Raw genomic sequence first — 12,973 nt, forward strand, 5'->3', positions numbered from 1 at the left:
TGTCTAGCATACAAACATCTAGCATACTAACATCTAGCATACTAACATCTAGCTGCTGCATACAAAAGATATACATCAAAACTGATGGTTTTTGTTTGTTTGTTTTTTGGGAGGGGGCACTGGTTATTCAGTAATTCAAGCATTTATGCAAGATTGTGCATGATTTTGCAATGAAAGTGTATACATTACCAAATTTCCAAATTTAATCAAAATTGAAGACACTTCTCATTTTTGGAGACGCGAAACATTCTGTTCTAAACGCTGAAACGTATTAACGGTAAAACATAGAAGGTTTATAAACAGTAGCGTTTTTGCAGTATGTTAAATACATAGTGTAAAGCCATCAGTGGGTACCAGCAAAGAGTGGGTCACCCTATCACCAGCCATGTTATTGAATGAGAAGAGTGGGTCACCCAATCACCAGCCATGTTATTGAATGAGAAGAGTGGGTCACCCAATCCCCAGCCATGTTATTGAATGAGAAGAGTGGGTCACCCAATCACCAGCCATGTTATTGAATGAGAAGAGTGGGTCACCCAATCACCAGCCATGTTATTGAATGAGAAGAGTGGGTCACCCAATCACCAGTCATGTTATTGAATGAGAAGAGTGGGTCACCCTATCACCAGCCATGTTATTGAATGAGAAGAGTGGGTCACCCAATCACCAGTCATGTTATTGAATGAGCCTCTGAAGAGTGGTGTGGTTGTTGTCTGCTGCAGAGTCACTGCGCCTGGCTGTCATCATTGGGGTGGCGGTGGGGGCCTTCCTGGCCCTTGTTGTTCTCATGGGGACCTTAGGTGCCTTCTGCTGTGCCCGCTTCCAGAGAAGTAGGTGCTTTTGAAATTAAAGCTCTTTTGGACAGGCAAGATGTGGGTGACTTTGGGCTATTTATTAGTATGCATTCATTATTATTATTATTATTATTATTATTATTATTATTATAAATGTTATTATTGTTAATGTTATTATTAGTGTTGTTTTTTATTATTATTATTATTAACGTTATTATTGTTAATGTTATTATTGGTGTTATTATGATTAGTATTGTTATTATTATTATTATTATTACTATTATATATTTTATTATTATTATCTCAACATGTGGTATATTAGTGCTCCATCTCTTGAACTCAGTGTTTTTTTCAGACACTTCCTGTTTGGAGGTGTCTATCTGATGCCTACTCATATAAGGGTCCCGTTAGACAGGAAGTAAGAGGCCCTAGTAAGAGGAAGTAATATCCTTATCTGATGCAGTACAACCCAACCATGACAGTATCTATCTATCTATCTATCTATCTATCTATCTATCTATCTATCTATCTATCTATCTATCTATCTATCTATCTATCTATCTATCTATCTATATGTGCAGAAATAGCCGTTACAGATTACCAGTCAATTTGATGTTGTGTTTTTTGTTGTTGTTTATCACAGAGGATGTCCACCTCGTCATGTCGTCCCTGCCGGTCTCCCTCTCCTCTCGCCAGAGAGACCTGAAAACAGAGAGTAAGATCCCTCAACGTGACGCTATCACTGACATCAGTAGCACTTACAGTGGCAATGTGATTTCCTACCACTAGATGGCAGTAAGAGACTTGTTTACAAACGAAAGGCCTAAAATGTACCTTTAAGGCACCGGGCAGAGCAATGTTATGGGCCTTAATTTGACAACACAGACAGAAATGCTGGAATAACAAGACTTGGCGACTGGCTCAATGAAACAATCTGATATCAGGTGGTTTTAATTAGTTTTGACAAAATGTGAAAAAAAAAAAATCAGTTATTGCTTTAAATATACGAACCCTAATGTATATACAGACTGCAGGGCATTTTCACCAGCAAAAGCACAGTTGAGCACTGTAATTCACAAACTGTATAATGTGTCACGATTGCATTTGAACACATTTTGATTTTGATAGCATCCTTACCTAATTAATGCATTTGGCCGGTGGCAGGTGTTAATTTTCAGCCCTGCATGTGGAACAGTTTGTTCATGCTGGTACCCTTCCTCCCTTCACAACCATCACCACCAGACTGTGATGATGCCGAGACTGAGGGACTCCCAATGTTCCCATCAAGAGATCTGAGGAGCCACAGTGTCTGAAGCTCCCGTGATGTGCTTAGTGCTGGTGACAGAGCTGTAGCCAGCGCTCGTACCAGCCAAGTCAATCAGCGCTCTCGTCCTCTAATCTAGATCTCAAAGGAGTGGCGAAGAACGACATCCGCGTGGAAATCGTCCACAAGGATCACAACGCGGCGCTGGCGGAGGCCGAGGAGCATACCGCCATGAAGCACATGATGGTGAGCGAACACAACTCAGGCAGCCAATCACATATGTTCTGTTCTGTTATCAACAGCGAAGACATTTCTACTTCTGATTGGGTTTTTTATACACCAAAAACTACCAGCCAATGAATGTTCAAGGAGATATGATAACAATGGTGAATTCCCACCCTTATGCAAAGAAAATATATTCCCCTCTATATTAACTGTCAATATATTATAGTATGCAAAATATATGGAGGAAATATACAGAATAATATATGATACATACATACATAATACATTGAATAATACATAAGGAATTCTCAATTTTCATACTGTATATTGCAGTATATTGTAAAATATAACCACTAGTTTCCTATATGGAAGTGTATTGTTTGATATATTACATTATATTTTCCAATATATATTTTTCATGAGGGCATGAGCAACAAGGTCCATTTGAAACGGCGTTAGCGGTCTGACGGTGCCGTCTGTGTTCTCTCAGCTGGACCGCGGGGAGTTCCAGCAGGAGCCCGTGCTGAAGCAGCTTGAGGTCCTCTCGGAGGAGGAGAAGGAGTTCCAACACATCAAGGTGGGCACTGAGGCAGCAGCCCAAGCTCAAAGGTCAATGGTGAGGGATCCAATCCAACCCCGTTGGGGGGTCAAATGTTGTTGTAGGTGCTTTCAAATGCAGTTAGCCTGGCCTGAAGTTCCAAATAGGCACGGTTTGCTGCTCGGCCGGTGGAACCAGGCAAGACTAATCATTCAAAGAACTTGTTTTTTGTTGTTGTTTTTTTTACTCAACTCTTCAAGGAAGCTACTGTACTGTATTGTACTCTGTCTCCTCTCACGCATGAGTCCACTGAACGCTTCAAACAGGGCTGACAACTATTCAGCGACTAGAGCTTTCAGAGTCTGACGTGTCTTCAGATTCCTCTCTTTTAAGTATAGTACACATTTCTCTCGCTAATTACATTTGATTGTACATTTGGGTCTGAGAGTAAAGTTCATGGCGAAGCATGCTTCTGGAAGAATGGAAAAATGATTGCATTGCCGGGAGAGAGAGGAGAGTGGATTTTCAAAGCAAATAGTCGTCCTCCATGGACTGTATGTGTGCTTTAAGTGGTGTTCTATTGTGTCATAGGAGGTAGAAGTTGTTTTGATGGAAACCTAGTTTACACAATAGTGTTTGCATTCATTGTGAAGGAAATGTCAACTCAAACCAATGAACACGAGTTGTTTGCCTCACAAGATGTCACACACGTGGAAGGAAACAGACTATTGAGCAAAGGTGTTTTTTCAACATTTATGAAAGGACAATGGGTGGGAAATTATCTTTTCTAATAGTATGAATCACAAGCCTAGTGAAATGTGAACATCATTTGGAATAATGGATATCGTACCAAGCTTCAGCTTTGACTTCAACTCGGCTTTCCCACAGCAATTTATATGACCTTTGAACCCTTGAACACAAGACTCAATATGTGTTTATTGGCCATGTACATGGTTTACACATACAAGGTTTGACTGGGGTAATGGCATACGCTGATGAAGACGATATAGGACAGGGTGCAGGACAGAGGACGTCATTTAAAATGCAAAACAAAAAACAGTGTAAAAAAAAAATACAGTGCATATATACAAAATACAATGTAACCAATACAAAGAAAGGCACAATCCAAATCACTCAATATATACAGAATAGAGTAGGGTGTGATAGATGAGTGATGTGAATCCCGACTCCTCCTGTCATCTCAAAGTATCCTTGGGTGACCCCAAATTGTTCCCATGAATAGGCTAGCACCTTGCATGGCAGCGGCTGCCATTGGTGTGCGTATGTATGTTACTGGGTGAATGAGAGGCCTTCATTGTAAAGCATTTTGGATAAAAGTGCTATATAAGGGTGCGTGTCCACAGGCAAGCTGTATTTTAGAGCTGGCACTGTTTACAATGGGTAATGCGCTCTAGGGCGCTATAGAGATGAGAGCTGTGTTCCAAGGCCTTTTTAGCGCTATAGCGTCGTGAGCTCTAGGCTTTTTTTGGCAGTTGAAAAAAGTTGAACTTTTTGAGCTAGAGCGCAGGCTGTAAACGGCTGTTCTGATGACGACAGCGGTCGGTTTTTGACAAAACCGCAGAGACAGCGAACGTTAGCACTAGCTAACATTAGCTAGCTATCTTAACTTGGCTAGTTAATGTTCAGTCTGCAAAAACACGACACCTGTTGCTAACGTAGCTGTTAAACATCGGTAGCCTAGCCAGCTCTAAACCCCGGCTCTAGTGCGCTCTACGCAGCTGTAGGCTTGCCGCTGTTCAGCTACATACAGCTTGTTGGTGGACACACAGCCTAAGTGCTGTCCATTTACCATGCAATGTGTGTGCCATTGAGGTATGTGGGACAATCAAAGGTTGTGTGCAAGTGGTGCAAAGGGTATAGTCGGGGTTGGGAACGAGCCGTGTAATGAGTCTGATGGCCGTGGGAAAGGAGCTGTTTTTGTGGCTTGTGGACCCGGTCCCGATGGACCGCAGTCTCCTGCCAGAGGGGAGTGGGTCAAACAGACTGTGATGGGAGGGGTCGGCTACGATCTTTCTGGCCCGTTTCAGGGTCCTGGAGGCGCGCAGGTCCTGTAGGGATGGCGGCCTACAGCCAATCACCATCTCAGCGGCGCGGATGATGCGCTGCAGTCTGGCCTTGTTTTTATCTGTTGTGGCGGAGAACCAGATGGTGATGGAGGAGGTGATAATGGAGGTGTTGAAGAGTACCACCGTTGGCTTTGGCAGGTTGAATTTCTTCAGCTGCCTCAGGAAGTACTTCCTCTGCTGTGCCTCTGAGGTCAACAGTGGCCGCTGGGGTGTCGTTCTTTCTAAAGTCTACAACCATGTCCACTGTTGTGAGAGTGTTGAGATCCCAACCCTTATTTCTAAATAATGACCTTCCCTCTTCTCCCACGTCATCTACTGACATATATTCTTCTAGACCTTCCTCACGTATGTCATCCTCGACAAATTCAATTCCCACCCTTGAGAGTACGGTGCTTGGAGTTCTAGCCTCCTATCTTGTTACTCCTAATGGAGTTCTTTCCTATAGCCTTGAGCCACAAGTGCAGACAAAGATGTCAGCAGCCGTGACGGCAAAACGGAGTATTAAATTATTTCTTTCTAACCCTATCGGCAGGCAAAAGTCTTCCCCCCTCTTCCCCAAACCTGACAATTAGGTCATTTCAATGGGGGACGGAGTAGCCAACTAAAGAGAGATAAGGGGAGAGAGAAAGAAAGTATTTACAGTTTACACATTATAAGGATGTTGCGAAACATATGCTGCTCTTGCATTTGGCTATGTGGAGTTATTTAATTAGCTGAAAACAGTATGTCTCAATGTTGGAGACATGACTAATTCACACCCCTAAAGCTTGTTATCTTGTCCACATGTTCATTTTCTCACATTTTCATTTTCTCACTTTATTTTTAATGAATGCTAGTTGATCCAGAGAAGAAATGGCTCAACAAGAGCAGAAAACATGAGTGTTGCTGTCTTAGTGAGTTAAAAGTTGTGTGGGTTTGAAGGCCTGCTGATTGCAGAAACAACATTTTGTTTATACTCCTCTAAAGTAATGTGTTAATTGGATAATTTGGCAAAAGAGGACTAAATACTGACTAAATACTGCAGTAATAAAAATGAAATACTGCAGCGTGACACTGTAACTAAAGCTGGGGAGATTCAGCTCAAGGAAATAAGTAGTCCTATAAGTAATCTCTCATGACTTCAGGAAAAAGAAAACATTTTGTACCCTTTCTACCATCTGTCTGTACCGTATGTTTTGATGTTTTGACCGTATGTCTGAACGAGGAGACTAAACTCAAGAACTAAACTCAGCAGCTGCACACAGCGCAGCAGCACCTTATATTTATACTCGGTAGAATAAACATAGCTACATTCTGTAAATGTACGTATCACAATATATTATCTAGTGATACTTCCTCCAGACCCATATGTACACGTGTCTATTTTAAACTCCATCTCCTCCCCGACATCCCACACCTTCCATGTATATATGTATGGATATATTTTGTATCCTGTACTCAGATATACATTTGACTGCTTCCTTTTATCTTTTTACCTCTCTACTGTACATTGCTCACAGAAACACGTCACTGCTCGTTGTACTTGTACTGTATGATGTAGCATGTGACAAAGAAACATGACTTTGACTTTGTATAATTGACTTGCTCTCTTGCTTTCAGACTGTAATATTTAGTATTTCAGTAACAATTACACTTCATTACAATATAATACACACTAAATCAATTATTATGTAATTAAGTCCGAATACCACCAAAGTGTCTGCTAAATGACTGTAATGTAACCCTGTGGTCTTTGAAGTCCTCCCACCCAACTCAAATCTGTGTCTATCACACACAGGACCCCACCAATGGCTACTACAGCGTCAACACCTTCAAGGAGCACCACGCCACCCCCGCCATGTCGCTGGCTCCCAGCCAGGCCGCCGAGGCCAGGAACCCGCCCTCCATGGGCACGGCCACCATGGGCAAGCAGCGGGTCCCCACGGGCATGTCCTTCACCAACATCTACTCCACGCTCGGCGCCGGGCCCAACCGCCTGTACGACTACAGCCAGCGCTTCGTCCTGGGCATGGGCAGCAGCTCCATCGAGCTGTGCGAGCGGGAGTTCCAGAGGGGCTCGCTCAGCGACTCCAGCTCCTTCGTGGACACGCAGACGTGCGACAGCAGCGTGAGCAGCTACAGCAAGCAGGACGCCTACGTGCAGTTCGACAAGGACAGCAAGGCGTCGGCCGCCTCCTCCTCCTCCCACTACTCCCAGTCGTCCTCCCAGAACTCGGACCTGACCAAGCCGCTGCAGAAACGCATGCAGACCCACGTGTGACCACCAGGGGGCGGTGGGACGGGAGGACGGCGCTGGTTGGGAGCGTGACGCCTGATCGGGTGCTGCGTTTTGTGTTTTTTTGGTTTTGGACGGCGCTTTCCCAGACGGACATGACAGGACGGTGTCTGGTAGACGATGCTCTCCAATCATACTTTATCAATGACATCATCACTGTTCCTTGGATTTCACAGGAATATAGACTGATTATTCTCCATGAAGGAAATAGGAGTATTCAACGAAGAGACAAAAAAAAAAAAAAAACATGACAATCATTTGTCCACTTTATCAGCTCATATCAATCAGCTCATATCAATCAGCTGACTCAGCGCTGCTTACTTTGTTGTTTTCGACTAGCTGGCTGCCTCATAGCGCGCGGTATACGCCCCTAGATTCACAGATCTGTGTGACGATTCATTCCACAATTGTACAAAAGTTGCTCTTTTTGTATCATGAAGAAAAATGAACGTATAAGGATGTGATCTGATTGGCTTCCCTGTTAGGGTTTGAAGCACAAAATGTATTGTTAAAAACGTCCCACAGTGTCTGGCATACCTGAGAAACGGATTCTGGGATGAGCTATGGAAGTCTCTGAGGTGAAATGGAGGGCACTGACTGTGATAAGTACAACAAAAAAATACAAACAGGCCTAACAAACTGGAGAATGACCTTCCAATACTTGGACTACTTTTAATACTCACTGGATTATAGATTTGTTTTTTTTGGTTATTAATATATTTCTATTTTGCTTATTGCTTAATTGTCATCATGGATCTGTGAGAGATCTCGTTTTTTTGCCTTGTGAAAGTTCATTACTGAATCACAAAACAAGATACTGTAATGCATGGAGAAGTGGATGTGTCACGTTGTGTAGCTGCTTCACTGGAGGCGCTGTTCAAACAATGTTCCTCACTCACACCGCTCTCGTCGTGTGACTTTTTTTTTACCCAGAAAAGGACAATGCCATGTTTACACACCAGAGAACAGGCAGAGGAACAACATCTGTACTTTTCCCATTTAATGTGAGACAATTGCAGCTTATCTGTGTATGTGTGTGTGTGTGTGTGTGTGTGTGTGTGTGTGTGTGTGTGCGTGCGTGCGTGCAGACACTGTATCTATGGAGCCGTTTCCTCCGGTTGCAGGAGCTGTTCTCATTGTGGCTTGCCATACTTATCTGATACCATGTTGTTTACACTGGAGCTCTGTAAATCCAGCAATTTTGTGTACTGTGATTTGACCACTGACTGACAAGAGTGAAGATAAATTTACCTTTTTTCTGTCTACTGCCTCTGTGGTTCCATTTATGTCATGTCCACTGTTTTAAGTGTACACTCGAGGTCTCAAGACAAACGGCACAGTTCAACTGGAAAGTGAGCTCTGCTCAGGAAGGAATATTGCAGATGGTAACAAATAATTATTTTAGTATTAACTCCATCCTATTCTTACTTCCAGATGAAGAGATCATGTCTCTCTGTAAGAAATCATTAATTCACCATCATTCAACGGACCAGAGGAATCCACTCTTGTATAGCAACTGTAATTAGGTGGTATATCAGTAATGAGGCATGAGTAGTTTAATGTTTTTGTTTGTTTGTTTAGATTTAAAGGTGTCCTATTATGCAAATTTTCAACAATTTAATTATTCTCTTTAAGTCTTCGGGGTCCCCAAAACATGTCTTTGAGTATTTTTTGCTGAATATACCACCCAGAAAAAGCGTTCTACCATGCCTCTATACCCCTCCCATATAGCAAGCGGATCTGGACCATATACAGGCCAGATCTGGCCCTTGTGGCTTAGTTCCGGCCCATATATGGCCCAGAATCATTACACATCCGCTTGCTATCTGGGCTCCGTTGACCACGAGATCAGATTGAGCGCTTCATATGCATATTTGCATATGCAAATGAGCTCAGCTAAGAGCAAGTCGGCAGGCTAGATAACGAGGGCTGCTGACGGCGCTATGCTACCTCAAACATAGCTGGCTAGCCTGGACCGTCCACACTCGATGCCGCTGTAACAAATTTGATCACCACCAACCGACAGTATATCTGCGGAGCCCAGATGATTCATTATACAGGCTAGCTAACACTTCGCTAGGAGCTTTCATTTTCATCTGCTCTTTCCACTCTGTTTGCTCTTTCCATTTCATGGACAAGTAATCCACTGAGGACTTTATCTCAAGAGTGGCTTTGCCATGATTTCCCAGCCCTGTCCAAAAGGACACGGCGGGTAATGGTTGGAAGCCAGTTGATAAGCGAGCACACACATCAAGCTAGTTGCCAGCTAGCCAGAGACCTCCTTCATAAGACATACAAAGGTAGAGTGGCGGGGGTTACTGTACATTATACAACGGGTAGTTCCGACCTCGCAATCTGATTGGTTAAGAGTCATTGTATATGACACAATATACCACGGGCAAATCGTTATATGTGAAATATTACCGTGCCAAATATTACTGCCTATAAAAATGTTAGTTCCATTGCGTAACGGTCTGTTGGTTACATTATGGTTTCTCCTCAAGAAAAATGGAAACATTCAATGTCAATTTTGAGTTGTTCTATCCGTCCTGTAGCCGACCACTCTGGTTTATCATCACCACTTTTGCAACTCACAGTTGCACAGCAAAGGTAGGTTACACTTCGTTCATGGCTGGCTAGGTTGGTCGGGAGCATTAGTTTGGTTGCTAGGGCTCATTGTTTGTCATCGTTGAAAGTGGATACAATGTGATAGTTTCATGAACTACCTCTCTTGCCGGAGTTCACTAAAATCGATATTAAGGTACTGAAATAGTAGGAATTTATCACATAAATGTTTCCTGATGATGTAACCTTTGTATAAAAGCAATTACTCACTCAAGGTTTGTGATATATGGCCAATATACCACGGGTTGTGCTGGTCAACAGCACTCAGCTGAGCCTCGTGCCTATGACCACAGCACAACCCATGGTATATAGGCCATATACCACAACCTCTCATTAGTTATTGCTTCAATATAGTTAGTCTAAAATAACATTTGTAGCATCCCTAGAAAAAAACACCATCCCTGTGCATGCGTCAGAAGCTATTTAATTTTACTAATTTCCTGCGGCTCATTGTGGAGATTTTCCAGGTGGATGTTGACGCTCTTGGCTGAGCAAGGCAATATGAAAAGAGTAAGACACAGACAAACAATCATTCATTTTCAAAAACTGCCCAGCAAAAATATTTTAAAAGCCGAATAACAAAAACAGGCAATGTGAGCTTGCTGGACTGAATCTTAAAGGAAAATGCTCGTTTTTGACAACCTGGACCTTATTTACGACATATTATAAGAAGTTTGACTCACCCAGATCACTTTTGTGTTGTTCGGAGGCCTGTAGAAGAAATTTAAAATCCAGCGCGAGCCAGTATATCCATCTAGTATTTGAAAACCGAAAGAATGGCTCGCGTAGAGGAATATCAACTGCCGATTCATGCAATGTGATTGATGAAAACAACCGTTTAGCGGCCGAAAATGGATTTTGAGAAACTGCATTCCCTATGCCCCGTGCGCCGCCATTACATGGATATACTGGCTCGCGCTGGATTTTAAATTTCTTCTACAGGCCTCCGAACAACACAAAAGTGATCTGGGTGAGTCAAACTTCTTATAATATGTCGTAAATAAGGTCCAGGTTGTCAAAAACGAGCATTTTCCTTTAAAAGTCTGGATGCTTACTAGATAACGTTAGCTAGATAAACACTAAAAATCGTTAGCTAAGCTAGCTTGCACACGGTTTAGCTTGCTTGCATTGTAAGCTAAGGTTATAACGTCAGGTCTGATGTTGGTGTGCAAGCTAAGTGAACTGACATAGGCTTACTGGATTGATGTCAAAGCTAGACAGATGGTCTGGTCGCTAACTATCTTGCACTCTGTTTAGCTAACGTTAGCTTGCTTGAATTGTTAGCCACGGTTATAACGTCAGGTCTTGTTGGTGTGCAAGATAATGTTGTGAATTTAAATAGGCTACGGTTTAGGTAGGATTTGAATTGCGAAGCCGTTTATCTAATTTCAATAACATCACAAAATATGTTGGGGACTAAAAGTGCAAAACCAGTACAGTACAGTCTATTAATACCCTGAATGTACAGTATTGCTCTCCTTAATGTAGAATGATGGAGTGACAGTACACAGAGAGAGAGGAGTCAGCAGACATGAGCAAGGGGCCCAAGAGTTACAGGTAATAGAAATATCAGTCAGCTTCAATGTAGGATAACCCACAAATACTTGTATCATATTCCCCACCCTTTCTTTACAGAGAGAGATTGTGTCCAAAACATAAAACTGATAAGTGGTGATGCTAGAGCTTTGGTTATGAGCCAGACAACTCAATTCAAACGCCTCCTCTTCCTGCAGACAGCGTGTTTACCCGGGACCCGCTGCGAGCCCATGTTTCACCACAGACTTATGAGGATTCACCATCTTTCAGGACAGCGGTTTGTTGTATTTGATTCGAAAAACCAACACAGATGAATGAGGTCAGAGTGTACTGTGTACCAGAGACAACCAACCACAGAATAATCATGTTGGGCATGTGCAGTCCATCCCAAGAGCTTGGGAGCAAACGAGAGGAACCCCAGGTGGTAGAAATACTATGCTATCATCAATTTCTCCTCGAGTTTTCTGCTGCTCTGTATTTTTTCCTTAAATTCCCCTTCTTCTTTAAAGATTGGGAGAGTTCATCCCCTGAATCTCAAACCAAGGCTCACCATCACCCCTAGGTTAGCACTGGGCACCATTATAATCAGTGAAATCATTTAAATCATCATATACTTTAGGCATCTTTCAACCAGGCAAACCAGTTGGTACAAACCAGTTGGTACAAACCAGTTGGTGCATACAGCACATTGCATTAGTAAGTACTCAGTTATTCTTGAAAACATGGTTAATAATAGAGAAAATAAAATGGTTGCAGTGAGGAGTCACCTCTACAATACCTGATTCATACTGGTTTGTACTGTAAATGCACAGATTTTCTGTCATTAGTCCTAAAAGAAGGATGTGTTACACTTAGACAAGATAGTCTACCCGTGAAAAAAGACAAGTATCCAACATTTGACAGTGTGCAACAAGAGAAGTGATGTACAATACTCCAGGCTGACTGGTCTCCCTTGTGTATCAGGAGGTGGGCTAAGGTTCTCTCAGTAAACCCACACAATCCTACAACAGAACAGAAACCGCTAAAGGTCTTATCTCTCTGCAATCAATCATGTGCAGTATTAAACAGTGGCTCACCAAGGCTAGTTCAGAGGCAGAACAATGCTGTAATGTGAGGTGAAGAATTATCCTAGTGATATTTCACCAAGCACTATGTTAAATGTATTCCATTTTATATGCAAAGATCAAATAAATACATAAAAAAAACAGATAATTAATTTCCAGGATCTTGAGTTCTAGTTCGAGTTATAAATCAACAAAACATAATGAGTTAAAATATAATCATTATTTATACTGTAGCAATGTCCAGACCAGGCCACATGAATCCTGTAAAACCTACTTTGCATACAACAGCATACAAAACCTCTACAGTACAACCAATCAAATGCAATTTGTGTTGAAAAGGTTGTGCTACTTGCCTTTTCCAAACTATGGGCTTTTGTGCCAGTTCTTCAGTTGTACAGTGAAACGCAGTGCCGATTTTATCACGACCAGAGAGGCCGCCAAAGTGACTAGATATATAATGTAGCTTTAAATAAACTCCTGGAAAAGGACAAGAAACTGGAACTACACGCTATCAGATTGTCTAACTAGGCCTACTGGAGAAAGGAAATGATCCCTAGAGGCCTCC

The 12,973-nt window shown here is 42.3% G+C and overlaps 1 protein-coding gene across 1 annotated transcript in view; it reads left to right on the plus strand.

The window, feature by feature from the left end:
* Positions 1-7,168, plus strand: part of kirrel3a (kirre like nephrin family adhesion molecule 3a) — a gene marked incomplete at both ends in the record, with an annotated part of 168,331 nt that extends 161,163 nt beyond the window's left edge. Inside the window, 4 exons of the mRNA XM_084445643.1 lie at positions 723-830; positions 2,198-2,304; positions 2,774-2,860; positions 6,686-7,168. Coding sequence (XP_084301769.1) covers positions 723-830; positions 2,198-2,304; positions 2,774-2,860; positions 6,686-7,168 — 785 coding nt within the window. The remainder of the gene's footprint in view (positions 1-722; positions 831-2,197; positions 2,305-2,773; positions 2,861-6,685) is intronic.
* Positions 7,169-12,973: the final 5,805 nt, after the last annotated feature.

The sequence above is a fragment of the Borostomias antarcticus genome (assembly GCF_949987555.1).
Source record: "Borostomias antarcticus genome assembly, chromosome: 1".
In the NCBI taxonomy this organism is placed as follows: domain Eukaryota; kingdom Metazoa; phylum Chordata; class Actinopteri; order Stomiiformes; family Stomiidae; genus Borostomias; species Borostomias antarcticus.